Source organism: Mesoplodon bidens (genome assembly GCF_964165515.1).
Source record: "Mesoplodon bidens genome assembly, chromosome: 3".
Taxonomy (NCBI): domain Eukaryota; kingdom Metazoa; phylum Chordata; class Mammalia; order Artiodactyla; family Ziphiidae; genus Mesoplodon; species Mesoplodon bidens.
This window is the reverse complement of record NC_138178.1, coordinates 72,798,098-72,818,994: the sequence shown is the minus strand read 5'-3', so window position 1 is coordinate 72,818,994 and position 20,897 is coordinate 72,798,098. Positions and strand designations below refer to the sequence as shown.

The 20,897-nt window shown below is 50.8% G+C and overlaps 1 protein-coding gene across 3 annotated transcripts in view; it reads left to right on the top strand.

Moving 5' to 3' along the window:
- The window catches only part of LRRK1 (leucine rich repeat kinase 1), a 122,595-nt gene that overhangs the window by 82,174 nt on the left and 19,524 nt on the right, over nt 1-20,897 (top strand). For all 3 annotated transcript variants that reach the window (XM_081230161.1, XM_081230163.1, XM_081230162.1), the window contains exons 13-25: nt 1,057-1,186; nt 1,828-1,940; nt 2,370-2,584; nt 4,585-4,749; nt 5,257-5,429; nt 6,523-6,643; nt 6,901-7,060; nt 7,451-7,727; nt 10,864-11,035; nt 13,623-13,786; nt 14,807-14,946; nt 16,768-17,017; nt 19,488-19,654. In XM_081230161.1, coding sequence (XP_081086287.1) covers nt 1,057-1,186; nt 1,828-1,940; nt 2,370-2,584; nt 4,585-4,749; nt 5,257-5,429; nt 6,523-6,643; nt 6,901-7,060; nt 7,451-7,727; nt 10,864-11,035; nt 13,623-13,786; nt 14,807-14,946; nt 16,768-17,017; nt 19,488-19,654 — 2,247 coding nt within the window. The remainder of the gene's footprint in view (nt 1-1,056; nt 1,187-1,827; nt 1,941-2,369; nt 2,585-4,584; nt 4,750-5,256; nt 5,430-6,522; nt 6,644-6,900; nt 7,061-7,450; nt 7,728-10,863; nt 11,036-13,622; nt 13,787-14,806; nt 14,947-16,767; nt 17,018-19,487; nt 19,655-20,897) is intronic.

Here is a 20,897-nt window from a genome sequence, read left to right as displayed (position 1 = left end):
ACTGTTTTCCTTTCTTTCTGCATTTTCTCAACTTCTCTGATGAACTGTACTCTTTAGAACTTGGGGAAGCCTAAGAGGCTACAATTTTTCTACCGACAAGAGGCACTAGGAGGACATGGGGTTGGGAGGGGCTGTTCTGGGAAGGCCCCATAGGGTCCTGCTCCATTACACTAGTAATTCCCTTCTCCAGAGAAAACTATGGAATTTCATGTGTCTGTGGTAGCAACTGTGTTTGTGTCTGACATACATTGTAACATATACGCCACATGTGTATTTGTGGTGTGTATACACATGCCTATAACAGCATGTAATGTATACATATGGGTGTGCATGTGTGGTATGTGTACACATGCCTATAACACCTTATAACACATGTGCATGCACATAACTTCATATAACATATGCATGCATGTGTGCATTGTGATGTGTGCACATAACATCACATAACATACATATGTGCACATGTGTGTACATGCACATAACTTCATGTAACACATACATGTGTGTGGTGTGTGCATATGCACACAACATCATATAGCGTGCATATGTGCATTGTAATGTGTATGCACACATGCATATAACATACCTAAATTCATGGGAGGGTGTTTGCTCTCATGTTTGCATATGTTTTGTGGTACACAAGTTAAGCCTTCTAGATACCTAATTCCACACCTTGCTTTTTTGATTTACCAATAGCTCTTGAGTATCTCTTCACACCCATACATGTAGACCTGCCCTGTGCTTTGTAATAGTTGTATATAATCCCATTACTCATTTAACCAACTCCCTGTGGGTGGACACATAAGCTGTCTTCTACCTTTAATATTACAAAGTGTGCCACTGAGTGTGCTTGTTCTCACATCTTTGCCATACGTGCCAGGATGTCTGTAGGACTGTTTCCTAGAATTAGAGTCCCTGGATCCATGAGATGAGCACCTTATTCTGATAGACTTGTCAAAAGTGCCCTCCAGAGGTTGTACCAGTTTATACACCTCCAACGCTGTGGTGGTCCAGAATTATTTTCAAATGTACAGTCTGCTTTGCACTTCTTTGCAGCATGTGTGCTGGAATTTCCTCCCTTCTTAAGTGAGTCTTTGGAAGTCCTTTGTCTGAATGACAACCACCTGGATGCAGTCCCACCCTCGGTTTGCCTACTGAAGAGCTTATCAGAACTCTACTTGGGAAAGTAAGTACACAGCCAGAGCAGTTGCACTGGCCCTTCTGGCCCAGGGAAGCAGAATGTCCTTGTGTAAACCACCTGAGGACATGGAAGCCAGGGAGAAATAATCCACCTATGTACCAAGAAGCAGCAGTTGGATTTTCAGAGCCAGGCTTAGTCAAAGAGGCGAGGGAAGGGAAGGCAGAGGTAGTGATGCAATGATGCCTTCTTTGCTATTTCACTCATTTATAATGAGAAGAACTCCTCAATCATCCATCCTTTCATTTACTAAGTACCTACTGCCGAGCACCGCTGGGGGATTCAGACAGTGTGCAAAACTTGATGAAAATATAAAATAATTCAGGTTACATTGCCTTGTCAAGAAGAGGCAGTGATCATCATTAGGATAGTGTAAATGATAGAAGAGATGGGAAAGTTGGGGGAGGGGACCCCGTTCTAAGCCATGGGGATTTGCAGAAGACAGAGCTGCCATTTGTACCACTGGCTTCCCAGGGAGAAAGGCTTGGGAATTAGTATTTAAATGGAACACTTGAAATCAGGGCCCAAGATGTTGGGCTTGGGGTACAGACTGTCAGTGGCCCCCACAGGCCCCAGAGGCTGATGGGCTGCTGTGTGTGTGTCCTCCCATGGTGTGTGTGTGCCCTCAGCAATCCTGGCCTCCGAGAGCTCCCTCCTGAGCTGGGGCAGCTGGGCAACCTCTGGCAGTTGGACATTGAAGACCTGAACGTCAGCAATGTGCCTGCAGAGATTAGAAAAGAAGGTAGGGCTTCCTCAGCGTCACCCCCTTGAAAAGGCACTCAAGTCCAGTTGTTAAGGATCTGGGGTGGAAACAGCTGGGGGACCTGTGGAGCCCACCTCTGGCTCCTGTGTTTGGGAAGAGGCTGTGAAGTTATCCAGAACTCAATGGTTGCTGTGGACCGTTGTATTGCAATTGACCATGTGATCAAACTATCTATGACCTGTAGCAGCAAGGATGCTGTCTTTAGATCCTTGACTTTTAAACTTCACTTTTGGGGTGATTCATATCACACCTTCCCTCCATAGACCCAATAGTCTTCTCAACTCACCCAATTAGAACATACAGAAAGTGTTCCTTCCAGATAGGACTTTGTTTCTCAAGAGATGTGAGCATGTTCCCACCTATATGTCAGCAGCAGCATCCACTCTCCCCAACTGTGATTTTGCACAGGCCCCAAAGCAGTGCTGTCTTACCTGCGTGCTCAGCTGCGGAAAGCAGAGAAGTGTAAGCAGATGAAGATGATCATCGTGGGTCCTCCGCGTCAGGGCAAGTCCACCCTCCTGGAGATCTTACAGACGGGGAGGGCCCCCCAGGTGGTGCACAGCGAGGCCGCCATCAGGACCACCAAGTGGGAGCTCCAGAGGCCGGCTGGCTCGAGAGCCAAGGTCAAGGATGGTTGGCGTGCAGAGTCCCTGTGGGAGGGAGGGAGCTTCCAGGGCCCCTTCTCTCTCCTCTCCAGAGAGCCCAGGATTTTCTTAGCCTGGTATCTGAGGCCCAGGATATTTGCAGAGGTCACTGTGTGTGTTTCAAACCAGCTCATGCCAAGGGCAGTGAATAATTTCTTAACGTGTCCTTGTAGTTTTTCTGTTATAGCTAAGCTGAGGTTCCAGGCCAACCCTGGCTGTTGGTTAGACTGCTTTGATGAGCTTTTTAAAGACAGCAGTGACCAAGCCCCAAAGACTGTGATTCAAATGGCCTGGGACAGGGCCCCTCCCCAGGGCTGAGAATGAACTACTGCTGTAGGAGTGAGATATACTAATACCTGCCCCTAACAGGAAGGCTGAGAAGGCAGCCCCAGCATGAATGCACTGTCCCCCTCAAAACCTGCTTTCACCCCAAGTTCTGAAAGGTCTAGTTTCTAAGCCCTATTTAAAATGAGTCCTTCAATGAACCTATTAATCATCCTGTTTTTCATTCAGTATGAGACAAATGAAAATTGTCTTGCACTTGAATCAGAGAAAAGAGCCTGTGGAATATTGGTGGGATGGACTATAGCACAGGTCTGAGCTATTTCTCCTGGCACAGGGGGTGAATACATGCCAATGATGCCTCCCTTACCTGTTGCCGTATTTGTGGGTACACGTAGCCACACAGCGATACAGGTGCATGGAGGCTATTTGTGGAAAACTCAGCCACCTTGAGGCCAGAAGCTGCATGATTTTCCCCACAGCCCCCAGCACAGGGCCAGCTAGAGATCAGTTTTATTGCAGAGTCTTTCACACAAAATCACTTGAAGTCAGGGAAATCCAATTCGAGTCATGAAGCATTTAAGCTGAATGTATATGTTAATATGGACTCAGAAACTAGTTCTCTAGAGAATGGAGATCTGCCCATTAGGGCCAGATAACTAACACCAGCCCTGCCCCCTTCCCCAGAACACCCCAGGAGTGAACCTAGCTCACGCATGTCCAAAGGTTCTCGAAAGTAACCAGAATCTGTATTCTCTCCTGCTTTTTTAAGCGATTATTCCATGTCACTTTCTTCCAGCTGTTCTTAAGCAAATAGCTGTCTGAGGTCTGAGGGGTGAATTAGTAGTATTTCCACTTTTCCTGACCTTCGGCTGCCCCCACTTCCTTTCTGCCGTCATTCAAGTTTCTCCCCACCCCTTTCATTGAAGGACAACCACCTGATCTTGTGAACACTGAGTTCCGTAATTCTCTGTGTGGCTGGGCCTTCAGCCAGTTTAGAACAGCTGTCCATTTTCATCTTTACACCAAAAAAGCAGGTCAGCACACTGTGTCTTGGAGGCCAAACTGCAGCATGGTGGGAACGATTCTTTGCCACAGAAAAGTGCAACCTTAGCTACTCGGGCCAGACTCTGACCTCATAAAACGATAGAGAAACCACCATTTACACAGCCTTTCCCTGGAGCCCAGCAACTAATCTTTTGTTAGATTCCCACATCAGGGCCATTTCCCATCATCCGTGGTGGGCACTGCCCTCTGACCTGCACAGTTCAGGGTCCTGTCTGCTTGGCCTTGCCCTCACTTGGACGGAGGTTAAGCCTTGGTGTGAGCACTGCCGTCAGCCCCCGGCTTCCTCTGGCAGGATGTCTCCTAACTGTCTGCAGCTGAGATGGAGGCAGACAGTGCCCTCCGACATTCTGCAGACGCCTCTGCCCAGGGGACCCAGCCTTCCAGGACCCCCTGCTCCCATAGCAGGAGATGGAAGCCCCTGGAAGCCCACCTCTGAACTGCTGGGCCCCCTTCTCTCCCTCAGATGGCTGGTTCCTGAGAAAAACAGCAGGACAGGCCGTGCTTTTCCATGGCTGTGCCTTTACCAGGCCCCCATGTACAACGTTCAGAGTGATCAGTTATCTCAATTTGACTGACTAAAACCCTGGTTGCTAAAATGTCTCCCTGTTGCTGCCTTGTTGCTCAAGTAGGTTGAGTCTGTGGAGTTCAACGTCTGGGACATCGGTGGGCCCGCCAGCATGGCCACAGTCAACCAGTGCTTCTTCACAGACAAGGCCCTGTATGTGGTGGTTTGGAACCTGGCGCTGGGGGAGGAGGCTGTGGCCAGCCTTCAGTTCTGGCTTCTCAACATCGAGGTGAGGGGGTGCCAGCCCTTCAGCTCTCAGTCCTCAGGACATTGCAGGGGCCCCGCCGCTTCTCGGGGGGGAAAAAGGAAAAAAGGAAATGGTTAGGGAGAAATGCTTTGCACTTTGCTGGGCTGTCATGAGGCCCCAGAATCACAGGTCACTGTGAAGCACTTAAAACGCTCCTGGGCCACATGGTTGATGGTGCTCTTGTACTTTTCTGCTTCCTTAAATTTAAGAGCCCCGCATCGTGGACCCAGGAGGGGAACGGGGCTCCCCTCTTCCAGTGGAAAGGTGACGTGGGCCAGAAGCTGGGGCGCTGTCTGAAGGGATCAGAGATGGAGGCCCCAGGGAGTGTCACAGGCCCCCACACACCCCCTAGTGTGTGGCAGGCCCTCGAGGTTCTCAGAGACGAGTGCGGGGTGCAGCGGGGTGATGGTTGAGGGCCAGGGCGTACAGGGTTGGCACATCCACCGCCTAGGGAATTGTTCCCGTCCCCAGCCAGACTGTCTCTCACAGGCCAAGGCCCCAAACGCCGTTGTGCTGGTGGTGGGAACACACCTGGACTTAATCGAAACCAAATTCCGCGTGGAGAGAATCGCCACGTTGCGCGCCTACGTGCTGGCGCTCTGCCGCTCACCCTCCGGGTCCAGGGCCACCGGCTTCCCGGACATCACCTTCAAACACCTACAGTGAGTGTCCCATGGCATCCTGCTCATCCCCACCTGTCGCGGGGCTGTGGCTGCCGGCCCCTCACTTGTCCATCTCCCTGGGGACGCCTGCTCTGCCTGCAGAGGGCTCCTGAGGCAGGGGCTGTGCTCCTCTGTTGCCCTGTCCAGGGTGAAGGGTGGCACCTGGGCCCCCAGAACAGATGCAGCCCTAGGGAGGGTGAAGAGCTGCTAGAGGATCTGCAGGGCAGGGCCTGGAGACACCCTCTGTGCTTCCTGTCCAAGTCTCCCCACCCCCAGGGCCAGTGCTGAGTGTGCACGGCCCCAGTGGGACCACGAGATAGAAACTCAAACACCACCCATCACATTTGTTGATCATTGATCAAGAACAGACCCCAGGTGTGGTCCTGGTCCTCCCAGTGTGTCTGAGTGGTCCAGAGGGGCTGAGATGGGGGAGGGCCACAGGGTGGGGTTCAGGATGGGCCACTGCTTGTGGGACCAGTGTCCTGGGCATGTTGATTCTCCCACTCCTGTCCTTGGATTCTCACAACAGCTCTGCAGGTTATGGAGATTGTTGTGCCCACTTTGAAGATTATGAAACTGAGGCTCAGCTAGTTAAGTGTTCTCTGACTGCTACCCTGGTGGCTCTTGGGTTCCCTCGCTCTGGGTGAAGTGCCATGGACATTGCTGCGTGGGTCAGCCTGGAGACATGCCATGTGGCTCAGAGTACAGGATGGGGCTTTCAGGAATTCCTCGAGTGCCCTTGAGAATGCCCCCTGGGGCCTGCGGTAATAGGAGTGCTGGCTCTGGGTCAGAAACCTGAGTCCCACCCAAGCCTGCTCCTTTCCAGCTTGTGTCCTTGGGAGTCACCTTGTGCCTGCATGCCTCACTTTCCTCCTCTGTCAAGTGGGCACGTTGGGAAGACAGACTAAAACAGCACATTGTGGTGCCCCCAGCACCATGCTTTGCATCAAGTAAGGCCTCCTTAAATTTCTCTCATGAGTTTTCTCAACTTGCCAGTGTTTGGGACGAAACACTTAGGGAAACAGAGGCACTGCAGTGCTTGTCAGAGAGGGGAGGTACGATGAATAAGCACGGTTCTGTTTTGCACTCACAGCGAGCTTTCCTGTAAGAGCCTGGAAGGTCAGGAAGGGCTGCGGCAGCTCATTTTCCACGTCACGTGCAGCATGAAAGATGTGGGCAGCACCATTGGCTGCCAGCGACTCGCGGGGAGGCTGGTGGGTACCTCTCATCCCCTTGAAGCCAGAAGGGCCTGCTTCCCATGTGTCAGAGGAACTGTACCTCCCTCTCTCTTTCTACTGTAAAACACATGTGCTGTATATAGTGTGGGGTCCCCATGTGAGCAGTTTCTTGGGGGAAGGGAGGGGTGGGACAGTGACAGGAAGCATTCCACCTAGTCAGTCCTCTGGAGGGTGGCAGGCGAACCAGGCTGGCCGGGCACACCTGAGGGCCCAGCCTTTCCCACCTGTCCCAGATACCCAGGAGCTACCTGAGCCTCCAGGAGGCCGTGCTGGCGGAGCAGCAGCGCCGCGGCCTGAGCGATGATGTGCAGTACCTGACGGACAGGCAGCTGGAGCAGCTGGTAGAGCAGATGCCTAGCAATGACATCAAGGACTACGAGGACCTACAGTCCGGTGGGTGGGCTGGGAGGGTGGGGAGAGAGGGGGGATCAGGTGGGTACCAGCAGGCACAGGCACAGGGCCCTGGGAAGGGGCACTCAAATTTTTCACCACTCTGCGCATGTCTGCAAATGACTGCAAAGGCACTTCAGGTATCAATTTCGGGTCACAAATCAATTTTAACGAGTAAGTGAATTTGCAAAGATGGAATCCATGAATAATGGAGATCAGCACATTGGCAAGAGTTACAAGATGCCTGTTGAGAACATGTGAAGGGCCCCATGTGCTGGGAGTGTTGGTGGCTTCCTAAGAAGAATCTGTAAGCTGGCCCCCTTAGGAGGAGGTCACCCAGAGTCCCTTTTGCCCTTTGTTTGACACTGTTCCCTCATCCCCTCCCCTGAGCAGCCATCAGCTTCCTCATTGAAACTGGCACCCTGCTCCACTTCCCGGACACCAGCCACGGCCTGAGGAACCTCTACTTCCTCGACCCCATTTGGTTGTCTGAATGTCTGCAGAGGATCTTCAACATCAAGGGCTCCAGGTCGGTGGCCAAGAACGGGGTGATCAGGGCGGAGGACCTCAGGATGCTGCTGGTAGGGACCGGCTTCACGAAGCAGACGGAAGAGCAGTATTTCCAGTTCCTGGCCAAATTTGAGATAGCCCTGCCCGTCGCCAATGACAGGTGAGGCCACGGACTGGGCTGTGCCGGTTGCCCCCTAGAGGAAGGACTTAGGGCTGGGACCACTGGTGGCTTGAGCAAGATTTCCAGGGACGGCCCATGATAATGACCTGCCTGCCTGGGCTGGGGCAGTAGGGGGCGGGCTTGGCCGGTCCTCCGGCTGGCTGCTCCTTCCTGTGCCTTGGATGTCTCTCTTCAGGGGGTTCAAAGAAATCCATTTATTGAAAAGGTGTAGGAAAACATGCAAGAATGGCAATGGCATTAAAGGTAACTTTGGGAAGTTCACGCTTTGGGAGGTTGATTGCTTGGTTGTTTGATGAATAAAAATGGAGTAAGTAACAAAGATGTGTGTGCTAATTATACAGCCCAGCTTCGAAACGCAAGGGAGGGCAGGGGCTGGAGGGGCATGTGGGTTAAATCTAATGATGCTCTGACCTAAACCAGCTTGGTTCTCAGGGCCTCCTTGCCCTAATTTCAGTTTCAGCCATTTCCTGGGTCTGATGCTGATGTTGGCCCTGAGGCCAGGATGCCAAATCCACAGATCTTTTCCATTCATCTGTCATAGAACTTGTCACCATCCTGCCCCTCAACCCCAGAGCTCTGGGGGGATGCCCACAGGAGACTCCCAGGGAGCTGCCCTGGACCCTGTGTGGCCAGCCCAGCAATATCATCAGCACAGACTGGGTCTCCTGGGAGCCAGCCCTGGGCCATCTCTCTCTGAGATTTCCACTTCGTCTTATGACTATGGGAGGGGGCCTCAGTCCTTCCTGTTCCAGCTTCATGAGAGCCAAGACTGAGTCCTAAAAAGAGAAACCCCAAAGAGGAATTCAAAACCCACATGATCCCTCACACCATGGCCCAGGTGTGTCCTTGACTTTGGCCCATGAAAAAGCACACAGTGAAGCAGCCAGAATCTGACAATTTTCTGGTTATTTTATCAACAGGTTAGAGGAATGAGGAGATATTAGCACTATGTAAAAGCAAGTCCCAACTTCCTTTCTTTTCTCATCTGTAAAATGGGAATAATACTATTATCTACTAGTATTATAGTCATTGTGAGGATTAAATTTGATAATACATGTAAACTATGAGAAGTGTCTCCTCCACCTGTGAGCTTCAAGGACATCAAGGATTATCAGTACTGTTATTGTTTCCATCTTTGTGTTAAGTGCTCATAGCCAGTGGTGTCTGGTTCCATCTAAAGTCAGAAGTGTCCAAGCGTTTTCCATCTTAGCACAGGTATAATGGTTCCCTTGTGCCCCAGGGACCAGGAGTTCCAGCTCCTCACCCCATAAGGTTTGATATGGTCGAAGACACTATCAACAAAAACAAAGGCATTTGCTGCTCCTTTTAGAGCATGGTTTTCAACTGCAGCCCTGAAAGCCTCCAGTCCCTGGGAAAACCTTCAGGGCATTTCTGAACCTCCCTAGACTTCTGAGTGTTTGTGTACCTTCCAGGTGGGGACTCACTGGCTCTCAGCACTCAGGGAAGGCTCCTGCCCGACTGCTGAGACAACCTCAGGGACATAGTGTGAGCCGGCTCCGCAGTACCCAGGTCTTCACAGACTTAATGTTCAACAGGCACATGAAGAACTCACCTCTTAATTCCCCAGGCTCTTCCCCTGGGACAGCCTTGCCCTACTAGTGATCACTTTTAAGGAGGTGCCAATGGTCTCCCAGGACTCCGCTCACCTTGAGCAGGGCTTCCATTGCCAGTCAGTTTAAATCTCTTCACTTGCCATGCTGGCTTCTAAGTCTCCTCTGCCTTCAAAAATATTGAGCACCTGCTCTGTGTGCTGCGTACTGGGGCACCTGGGTGCAGAGCGTGCTCCCTCCCCTTGCCCAGGGGACACCTGCCAGGTAGAAAGAAGCAGGAAGCTGCAGCACACAGGAAGTGTAGGGGGTCCCGTGAGATCCAAGCTGAGCATAATGCAGGCAGAAGAAGCAGGATAAATCACACTGGGCACTGACGAGGGCCTCCTGTTTGGGGAGGTCAGAGAGATAAAGAAGGACTTCGCAGAACTTAAAGGACTAAATCAGGGCATCTGCTGGAGAGCACCTGCCTGTGGAGAGAGGCACCCTAGCTGGGGTAGTTGAGAAGGTCCTTTCACCCAAGACCTGTAATGGCTGAAAAGGACCTAAAACTTCACCATCTGCCCCCTGTCCATCCTTCTCTAACCCTTTGAGGTCAGTATCCTTTCTCTTCCCACGTCAGGGAAGTCGAATCGCAGTGAGGTTAAGCTGTGTGCTGAAGACAGAGCCAGGATCGATCCCTGGTTGCTCCACCCACCAGGCTGTCATTGACTTTTCCTTCTACAATATTTTCAGCGCTCCCTTTCAGAAAGTTCTAAAGACATTTTATAGGACCTAAACTGATGTATTTTTAAAGGATTAGGAGAGCTGAAGGCAAACCTTTAAGAAAAGGGCACATCCAAGGCTCTGCCCAAGGCCGCCTTAGCTCCAGGGCACACAGAAAGGTTGCTGGTTGTCAGGGAAATCTTAGAGGGACCTCCCCCATTTCAGCTGTTTCCAAACGATCACAGTCATGAATGGCTCACTGACACTGTGACTCAGCGCTTTTATGAGTAATAGTGCTCTCATAAAACATGGCTCTTTTGCACAAACAGCCTCATTCGAACTTTTAAGGCAACTGTGTTGTTTCAACGGGTCAAGAACAATAAATAACTTCTAAGGCCAAAAACGTTTCTCTGACCCCAATATCTACATTGTCCTTAGAACTGCGCAGCTGTATTTGTTTTTCCTTCACCATCCAAAGTTAATTTTAAGTGACTCCCCAGTCGCAACCCAGTTTACAGAGAAGTTATAACTACTATTTGCTGTGTCTGTTTATGACCACAGATGTTTCCACGTCTTCCCTTAGCCGTATTCTAGTCTCTATCTTAGAGATGTCAATAAACAGATTCACTGTGCCTATCTTCATTTTCTCTTGGAGCATTTATTCGAAGCATATAAACTACCCCCTCTATCTAAAAATAAGATTCCAAGTCCCGGGGAGGAAGGCACCGGGCAGCCTGAGCTGTTTCAGCAGAGCCTGCCCCAGGCCAGTCCGTCTGCTGGGGTCAGAGCCCTGCAGCAGACCTCAGGCCCCTGGTTCACCAGCCCCCTTTGGTGTGTTTCAGCTATCTCCTGCCACATCTTCTTCCATCCAAACCTGGCCTGGACACCCACGGCATGCGGCATCCCACGGCCAACACCATTCAGAGGGTGTTTAAGATGAGCTTTGTTCCAGTTGGCTTCTGGCAAAGGTTTATAGCACGGATGCTGATCAGCTTGGCCGAGATGGACCTTCAGGTAGTTGCATTTTCTGCATGGGGCAGTTTTTGCTTGCATGCGAGGCACCTGCAACTGTGCCCTGGTGGGAGGGAGGGAGGGAGGGAGGAAGGGAGGGAGGGAGATGCCCTTTGCTGGAGGAGCCTGGCTGAAGACCCTTCTCCTGCAGCAAATCTGCTGACTTAGGGCCCGGAGGCTAGTAGAGCATGGCTGCCTTCTCTCCTCTAAGCCACAGACCCACTTGAATCATTCTGTGAATACCAAATCAGTGCCTAGCTGGCTTGGACAGAATATCCCATTAAGAGCAGGGGTTCTAATCTAACCAACATCAACATCCCCTGGAGGGCTTGTTAGAACACAGACAGTTAGGCCCCACTCGGGTTCTGGCTCCGTGGCTGTGGACTGGGACTCAGCAGTCTGCTTATCCAACCACTGCCCCAGGTGATGCTGCTGGTCAGGGACCACACCTGGAGAACCATGGCCTCAGAATCATGGCTTTACCATTCAGGCTGTGACTAGACTCCCCTGGGGAGCTCTAACAGACACAGACCAGACCCAGACACAGACCACTAAGTCAGAATCTGTGGGTGTGGCAGCCAGGGATCAGTTCTTTTTGTTTTTGTTTTTTTTTTTGAGGTACGCAGGCCTCTCACTGCCGTGGCCTCTCCCGTTGCGGAGCACAGGTTCCGGATGCGCAGGCTCAGCGGCCATGGCTCACAGGCCCAGCCGCTCCGCGGCATGTGGGATCCTCCTGGATGGACCGGGGCAAGAACCCGTGTCTGGTGCATTGGCAGGGGGACTCTCAACCACTGTGCCACCAGGGAAACCCAGGGATCGGTATTTTTTTAAAGCTCTCCAGGTGACTCCACTGTCCAGTCAAGCTTGAGAACCACTGGCACAGAACTTTAACTTGGTCTGGGAGCAGTGAAGACCTAACCCAAGGAGTTCTTTTCTGTGGGTTCACCTGGTATTGTGTTGAAGAAAGTCCCGGCTGTCAGTCAACATTCATTTCATGCAAGACAATAATATGGAAATAGTGGTGGGCTAGAGTGGTGGTTCTCAAAGTGGGGTTCCTGGGCCAGCAGAATCAGCCTCACCTGGGAACTTGTTAGAAGTGCAAATTCTTGGGCCTGCCCCAGACCTGCTGCATCAGAAACTCCAGGATGGAGCCCAGGGCTCTGTTTTTCACAAGCCTTCCAGAGAATTGTAACTTACTTTACAGTGTGAGAACCCCTGACATAAGCCAGGACTGTTGAATAACTGACATTAAACTCAGTATGAGTTTGCTTTTGCCATGTTCTAATTATAAGGCCCTTATGGAATTAAACTTCTTGTATTAAGTAAAGATATTCTTTGATCTTCCCATTTTACTGAAAGGTGCAAAAGTAAATAGAAGAGCCTGAAAATGCTTTGGCATTTTCTCTCACAGCTCATGTTAATGGGAGGGAGACTTGTTAGCAACACAGTTGGGTGCACTGACAGATGGAAGGAGTGGGCGCATGGGTCACTCTTACCTCACTTTGAACTCTTCCTCCTGCCACGTTCTAAGTGGGAGGTCACCAAGCATCAGCGTCGTGTGAGGCCTGAGCTTCCAAGTGGGCTCAGTGGCTGGCGGGGTGTGGGCCCAGCTGGGTGTGGAGGTAGGCGCCCTTCCTGGCAGCATCCCTCACTCAGAATTAGGAAAGAAGTCCTGTTGAAATTCAGATGAGGAAAAGGAGTTCAGTCTCAGAAGTATCAAAGGCATTGCAAATTCAAGCATTGATAAGATACCACTTGTCACCTATCAAATTAGCAGGGAGCTAACAGCCAGCCCCAGAATCAGGAAAGTTCACACACCATGGTCAGTGAATATACAGCCTATTCACCTTGAAAGTGATTCCTCACTAGGCATCCAGAGCCTGAAAATGTTCAAACCCTTTGACCCAATAATACTACTGCTATAAATGGGAACTATAGAAATCATTTGAAATCAGAGAAAGCTCTGTGGTTTTCATGTTCATCTGGCTTATCTGAAAGAGCAAAAGATTGGAACCAACCTAAAAATCCAAAGAAGAGAATAATTCAGCAAATTACTATACTTAATAAAATATTGAGCTTTAGAAAAATGAATTTTATGAGTTTTTAACGACATAGGAAAAGCAAAGTTTTTAAAAGTATACACAATTAGAAATTTAGAAATAAAAAATTACAAAATATGGCTTCAGCTGTTTTATAAACATACAGGTAGATAGGAAAAAACCCTGGAATAAAATATACCAAAATTTTCATGATCTATGTATTAAATTGGTATTTTATTTTCTCTCTTATATCTTTCTGTACTTTCCATATTTTCTAAGGTAACTTGTAAAATCAGGGAGGGAAAAGATTTGAAAAAGAAAATCCTGTTTTCAATCTTTTAGGGAAAATGTGTTCCCAGAGTATCCTGGAGACCCCCTCAGATAATGCAGCATTTCATTTGGCAGCAGGATGAGCGGTGCAGGAGGGAGGGGGTGGGAAGATGGACGGTGGTCCTTTATCATGATGGGGCCAGGACAGCCTCTTCACAGCTCTGCCCAGGGCCAGCAAGGAGCCTGGTCTACTTAAGTAGGGTTTTTTCTCTGTCTTTCAGCTTTTTGAAAACAAGAAGAATACTAAAAGCAGGCACAGGAAAGTCACCATTTACAGTTTTACAGGAAACCAGAGAAATCGCTGCAGCACATTCAGAGTGAAAAGAAATCAGACCATCTATTGGCAGGAAGGACTCCTGGTCACTTTTGATGGGGGCTACCTCAGGTAGGGACATTTGGGAGTTCACCTGACCGGGTCACCACGGTGCTGCAGAAACGGGCCTCAGGACAGCCTCCACCGGGAGACTGTCCACTTGATGTCCAGAGTTCTGTTCCCGAGGGCAGGTCCTCATGGAAGCTTGCTAGAAGTAGGAAACCCCCAGCAAATGTCCCAGAGCTTTCCCACCTTCTCACCCCTTCCTCTCTCCCCTTACAGAACAGGAAAGGCAAGGGAGGGTGTGGTGACCACAGCCCAGCGCTGGAGGGAAGTGGGTGGCCACTGAGCTCAGGGGTGAGAATATCTAGCACCCCTTAGTCACTTAGGTGGGACCTACAGGGGCCTTGCAGCCATCCAGCACAACCCCCTTGTCCTAAGAGAGGATGCCCCAGGTGATGACACTGGTTCCCCAGCCTGTATCCCACAGTACCTACCTCAGCTCCTTTTTCCTGCTCTCTCTCTCTTTTTTTTTTTTTTTTTTTTGAGAGAGATAAAGTCAGCTCAACAGGTTAGTAACTGATTTTTGATCAGGTTTAGTTTAGTACATACAAGATTATTTCATACTTACAATTAATTTTTCAAAATATTTTTTTCAGCTCTGTGAGAAGAGAGGGGAAAAGGGGAAAGTAACTTTTCTGAGGGCCTGGTTTGGGCCAGTCTTGGTGCCTGGTGCTTTCATATAGATGCTCCCACTTAAAGCTCACAGTTGCCACTTGGCAGATGCGAAGCCTGTGGTTCAGGTGGAAAAAGCTTCCCCAGGGTCACACCTAAGGGTCAGATCCCAGCCTGAGCGTCCCTTCCTACAAAGTCCTCATTGTGTCCGCTTCACCATTTGGGGGACAGCGGGGGGACAAGGCAGGGCCATGCACATAAGTACACAAACGCAGGAGCCTCCTCTGACAGTCCTGCCTGGGTCCCTGCAGAGGGGGTGGTCCCTGGGGGTTGCACCCTCGCCCTGAAGGCAAGGAGATTAAACCAGGGCCCTTCACAGCCGATAACAATGGACCCCTTTTTGTTTCTGGGTTGCAGTGTGGAATCCTCGGATGTGAACTGGAAAAAGAAAAAAAGTGGAGGAATAAAAATCATTTGCCAATCTGAAATAAGGGACTTCTCGGCAATGGCTTTTATCACAGACCATGTCAACTCCTTGATTGATCAGTGGTTTCCTGGTAAGAAAATGTTTTTGAACCAGGTCTTGGCTCATGTTAATATTTCTTTGTAAATCGGGGTGGGGCTCCTTATGTGGAGAACAGAAATCCCACTGCGACTCAGCCCAAGGGGACCAGAGGGGTCCTAACAGACCTTTGGCAGAGTCTTGAGCCCTGGGGGAGTCCAGCTGTGGGCATGGGTGGAGGTGCTATGAGGAAGAAGTGGGCCAAGACCCACGGGTCCTGGGAGGGATTTGGCCTCTGGCTGCCCACAGCGTGGGGGAAGAATGCCCCGGGTACCGCACATGGTCTAGGAAGACCCTCCATGTGAGCCTCACGTGTTCTTGTTTACATGGTGAGGACAGGGCTGCTGAAATCCAGGGAGGAGCCCGCAGCTGGAGATTCATCCCTTGTGCAGGGGTGGGAGGGAAGGCACCACACCTGCCAAGGGCCCCCAGTTTTCTTCCCTGCCTACCCCAAACCCCCGAATCCCAGCGGTGATCAGCCACCCACGTAGCCCTTTCCAGCCCCTTTGATCAGTTTCTTCATTGACAGTCCACCCAAAGAAAATACTTTTTGAAGTGAAGCTCTTGAGGTCCTCTGTTTGTTTTGCTACTGAAGTGGAGACAAACCCACTGCGGGGCATCCTGCAGGGAGGAGGCCATCCAGTCCAAACCAGGCAGCCTCTTCCCTGTGAGCCCTCAACTCCGGAAGCCTGGAGGCCAAAAGAGCAGAGAGCGAGTTTGGGATCCTAGTGCCGCCTCTGGCCTGCTAGTCCAGTCATCTGGCCTCCTGAGCTGGCTTCCTCACCTGTACACCATCCCTGCATCCTGGGAGAGCATCAAAAGAAATGCTTAAGAAACAGTGGTTGGGCGTGCTCCAGATCATACTCTGGACACCCGGGTCTGGGGTCCTTTGGGTGTTGATGGGAAAGGTGACCTACAAGGAAAATAAGCTTAGAAAGGAGCCTAAGGGAAGGTAGTTTAGTGTGTGGGTTGGGGCAATTGGGCAGTGCTTGGCCATACAATGGGGGCCTCTAAGCCATATGAACCCTACGGGCCCTTTGTGATCTCCCCACAACAGGCGCTGCTGGGGATTTGACTAGGGCCTATTAGACAGGAAGGACTGAGCTGAGGGCCTGAGACAGGGCTGCCTAGACACAGCACGACCAGCCAGCTGGCAGGATGTGTTACACACATGTACCCAGAAAATTCTACGCATCCACCCTGCACAAAGCAGGACATCAGCTCACCCTTCTGGCATCTGCCCGGGACAACTTGGAGGGTGTTTCTTTGTACCTCCTTTCAGGGGTGTGCAGAAAAGCTGTGTCTCCTGCCCAGGGGAACACAAGTAAAATGACTAGATTTTGTCTATTATAATTTGTACTCATTTCTCCTCCTGCATTGCTCTTCTAGATCATAGTAATTGCAAGCCTTATGTTTCTAATTTTAAGAACGGCTCCTTACTGGTTGTGGTTTGGTCACTGGAGTGTGGCATAGCTCAGACCCAGCCTGCAGTGTCCTTCCGGGGCCCAGCTGTGCAGGAGGGATCCCCAAACTCTCAGCACCTCCTAGGCCAGCTACCTCTGGGTCTAGATCCCCTGGCGACTGTCCAGTGCATCCCTGGCCCCTCCCTGCAAGTGTCTTTTAGGATCGAGGATGGTGCTCCCGAAAAAGGAACCCGAGTGCGGCAGTCATGTTTCAGCCACTCCCAGGGGTCCAGGCCAAGGCAGACAGACCCCCTCCTGTGAAAGGCTCACCCAGCCTGGGGGTGCAGATGCTGTTCAGGGACCCACCTGCAGCCGCCTTTGTGTGAGCTGACTCCTGCTCTGTCCCCATTTAGCCCTGACGGCCACGGAAAGCGATGGGACCCCACTGATGGAGCAGTATGTGCCCTGCCCAGTGTGCGAGACCTCCTGGGCTCAGCACGCCGACCCAAGTGAGAGACTGGAGGATGTGCAGTACTTTGACATGGAAGACTGCGTGTTGACAGCCATCGAGCAGGACTTCATCTCCTGCCCCAGACACCCCGACCTCCCCGTGCCTCTCCAGGAGCTGGTCCCTGAGCTGTTCATGACCGACTTCCCAGCCAGGTATGCCACAGCGCCGATGCACAGGACCCACTGCTTCCCATCCAAACCCAGGTGACTTTTAGGTTCCCGGCCTAGGCTGCCTGAAGGGAAACAGGCTGTCAGCTTTCCTTCTGAAGCCACACAGGCCCAGCCAATAGGAAGAGCACTTGGAAGTTGAAGTCATCCTGGGACCCCACACCATTTCTCCCTCACATTAGCTGGTGCTGTTTTCCACTGAGCTGGCCCTCCTCTCTGATTCCTACTTTGCTGCTGGATCAAGGAATAGAAGACAAATATCCATTGGTGTCCAAAAAGGGGGCGCTCCCAGATGTACCGCCTCATTTTCCTTTCTTGGCAAATGCTGACTCCTCACTGCTACCCTGCAGCTGAGCATTTAGATCCCCTAAATCTGTTCCTAGAGATGAGTCTACCTGTGTTAATCTAAGATAATAACTGGGGAGAGAATGCTGGAGAAAAGAGAAAACGTTTTGTGGTCCCACCCTATAGGAAACAGTCACAGAATCCAAGTGCTTGGTAAAAGATGGAATCTTCTGTAGTCATGGAAACCAGAAGCCATGATTTGGTCTCCCTGGAGATAATTTGACACTGGTGGTTAGCAATGTTTTTGGAGTTGTGAAATCCTGTTGTTTTCTTATTCAAAGGATTGCTATTTGGTTTCTTTAAAGAAACCCTTCGGGGGGGCGAGAATATTTGTGTTGTCATTTTTCCAAATTGCTCCCCCACCCCAAGAAAATGGATATGGAGTACTCCGAGATATTGCACGTTTGTGGTTCCAAAACATGCTTCTGGATGAGTCTATTAAATTAAGAAATCACTTCCTACATTGGAAAAATTTCCCCCATAGATCTTTTTAATATTCCCATTACCTCATTGGTAGAAATGACAATTAAATACCACTCTTCTGCAAAGTGACTTACCTTTATCTCTAGATCTTTAACATGAGGGTGGTCACGTCTTGGAGACCACATGCAGAGATTTATATATGTGTGAATCAGATTTCATGGTGGGGTGCCCAATTAGGCAGCTCCAACTTTTAGAATTTTCATTTATTTGCTGAACCTTGTTATGTTTTATGCCCCCACTGAATCTGGGCTATTGAGTCTACTGTATGGAATCTGGAAAGCAAAGCCAGATTTGCTGTCCCTGTTGGTTTGGATCTAATTGCAGGCTATAGCATGGTTCCTAAACCAAGGTACTTGGCTGGGAGTTGAAATGCCCAAGAATCTGAACAGAATTCACAATCCAGCAGAGACTCTCTGAAAACTTTAGCTATGGCCCAACCATGGCCCCAAAGCATCACACTCCCTGACTGGGAGTTTAGGCAGGTGGGGGCAGGGGCAATCTGGCATCCACGGAGCCTTGTCCTGCATCCCCAAATTACAGGAGTCCTAACAGAAAGCCCCAAGGGATCTTCAGCATAGCCACTTTTCCCTGTCTTATGAGGCTTCCAAGTGCCCACACTTCCCGAGCAGGTGGTTTTGGGGTGGACACTTGGAGAACAGCCCAGTTCATCTTCAACTGCATCACCAAGGTCTACAATGGGTCCAGTTGCATCTGCCAGGAGTGTGATGTGGTTGAGCTGTGCAGAGTCTGAGCAGCTGCAAAATCTGTTCCTGGAAGACATGAGCAACAACTGCATGGTTGGGGGGTGGGAGAGGGGCATTGGTCTGTTGGGCCAGGAGAGCTCCAGGGGAGGCACCCGGCAGAGGTAGCTGAAGAGGAACACTGGGGGACCTCAGCAAAGCAGGGGGAAGCCCTGAAATGGGAGGGCATCCGGCTGCCTTGCCCGCCCTCCATCCCTCTTTCTCTCCCTTCCTGCATCCCTCCCTCTTTCCCTCCCTTCCAGGAGTGACTTGCAATATTTCCAAAAGCCCAACAGAAGTCCCCCTTTTACCTAGGATTAGAACACACAGACAGGTGAGAAGATCTAAACTCCCTGCCTTTGGGTAAAATCCTAGCCATCAATTGTGGGGACACTGGCCATGCCGATCAGAAGCTCTGCATGGCCATTTATATAATTATTGGCTTAATAAAAAGAAATGAGGAAACAACTAACCTAGCAGTAAATAAAGACAGTTTGTCTGATGGATACTAGCTCTCAAAGCATAGAACCTTTTGGAGGAAAATGTCCAAAGGAATTCTTTTTCTGTGTCCGCCACCTTCAGAGGCTTCACCCTATGCCACTCACCATCCACACATCTGAGGCCATTCCTGTTATGAGCCCATTTTATAGAGGAGACCAAGGCTTGTCAGGGCTGAGTGACCTGCCCAGGGCTGGGGTTTATCCCAGATCTGTGTGACCTCCTGGTGGCTTTGAACCCTGACTCTCCTCAGTGGGAACTAATGGCCAAGCACATTCTTGTACCCGCCCAGCCCAGGACCCGCCTCCCACCTCAGCGGGCCTCTCCAGGTTATAGGGGGTGGGTAGGGAGGTCTACTCTAACCCCCCCACATACTGTGTTTCCGGCAGGCTCTTCCTGGAGAACAGCAAGCTGGAGCACAGCGAGGATGAGAGCACTGTCCTGGGCCAAGGTGGGAGTGGCACCATCATTTACCGGGCCCGGTACCAAGGCCAGCCCGTGGCTGTGAAGCGATTCCAGATCAAGAAATTCAAGAATTTTGCTAATGCCCCTGAAGGTAAACAGGGCCCTGCATCATTTCTTTTCACACGTGTTTTCACTTGGTCCAAACTTGCACCACCTTAGAGACCCCTGAGGACACACAGGCAGGGGAGGAGGGTGAGCAAAGCCAATGTGGGCCGCAGGGTAGCCCCGCTTTATGCATGGCAAGATGTGGGCCAGGCCTGAGGATCAGGCTGAGCAAGGCCTAGAAATTGCTTTTGGAGATTACTTTCTTGTCTGGACCTGAGCCCCCAAGAGCACGGGCCATCCTTACAATTTCCATCCACTCCATGTCCAGCGCAGGCCTGACACGTGGTGGGCGCACAGTCAGACCTCAGGTGGACCTCTCACCCTGGGCCACCCCACCCAGCCACTAAAGGAAGGACGGTGGGCACTCCAGATGAATGAATTGGGAAGCCGGCATGGGTGGATTCTCCCTTACCCCCTCCACCTGAAGGAGGGCACACCCTCTTGCCTTGGCATGCTCAGGTCCACACATCATGTGCAGCTCAGAGATGTTCTAGAGCAACACGTCACCACTTAATGCCCAGCTAGGGCAAGCGCTAGGAGGCTTCCTCCCTTCCAGCCAGCTGGATATCACATTTCTCACTGCCCCTGGCTTAGCATGGTTATCTTCATGATCACAAGAGGAATTTACACTCTTGGTAGAAAAATTAGAATCATAGAGCAATATAAAGAAACAGATCAGAGGGGCTTCCCTGGTGGCGCAGTGGTTGAGAGTCCTCCTGCCGATGCAGGGGACACGGGTTCGTGCCCCGGTCAGGGAAGATCCCACATGCCGTGGAGCGGCTGGGCCTGTGAACCATGGCCGCTGAGCCTGCGCGTCCGGAGCCTGCGCTCCGCAACGGGAGAGGCCACAACAGTGAGAGGCCCGCGTGCTGCAAAAAAAAAAAAAAAAAGAGAGAGAGATCAGAAAGAAAGAGACATGGGGTTTCTCTGGTGGCGCAGTGGTTGGGAATCCCCTGCCAGTTCAGGGGACATGGGTTTGAGCCCTGGTCCAGGAAGATCCCACAAGCCTCAGAGCAACTAAGCCACAACTACTGAGCCCACTCACCTAGAGCCCGTGCTCTGCAACAAGAGAAGCCACCACAATGAGAAGCCTGCACACCACAACGAAGAGTAGCCCCCGCTCGCCACAACTAGAGAATGCCCACACGCAGCAACAAAGACCCAATGCAGCCAAAAATAAAATAAATAAAATAAAATAAATTTAAAAAAAAAGAAAGGAAGAAACAAAA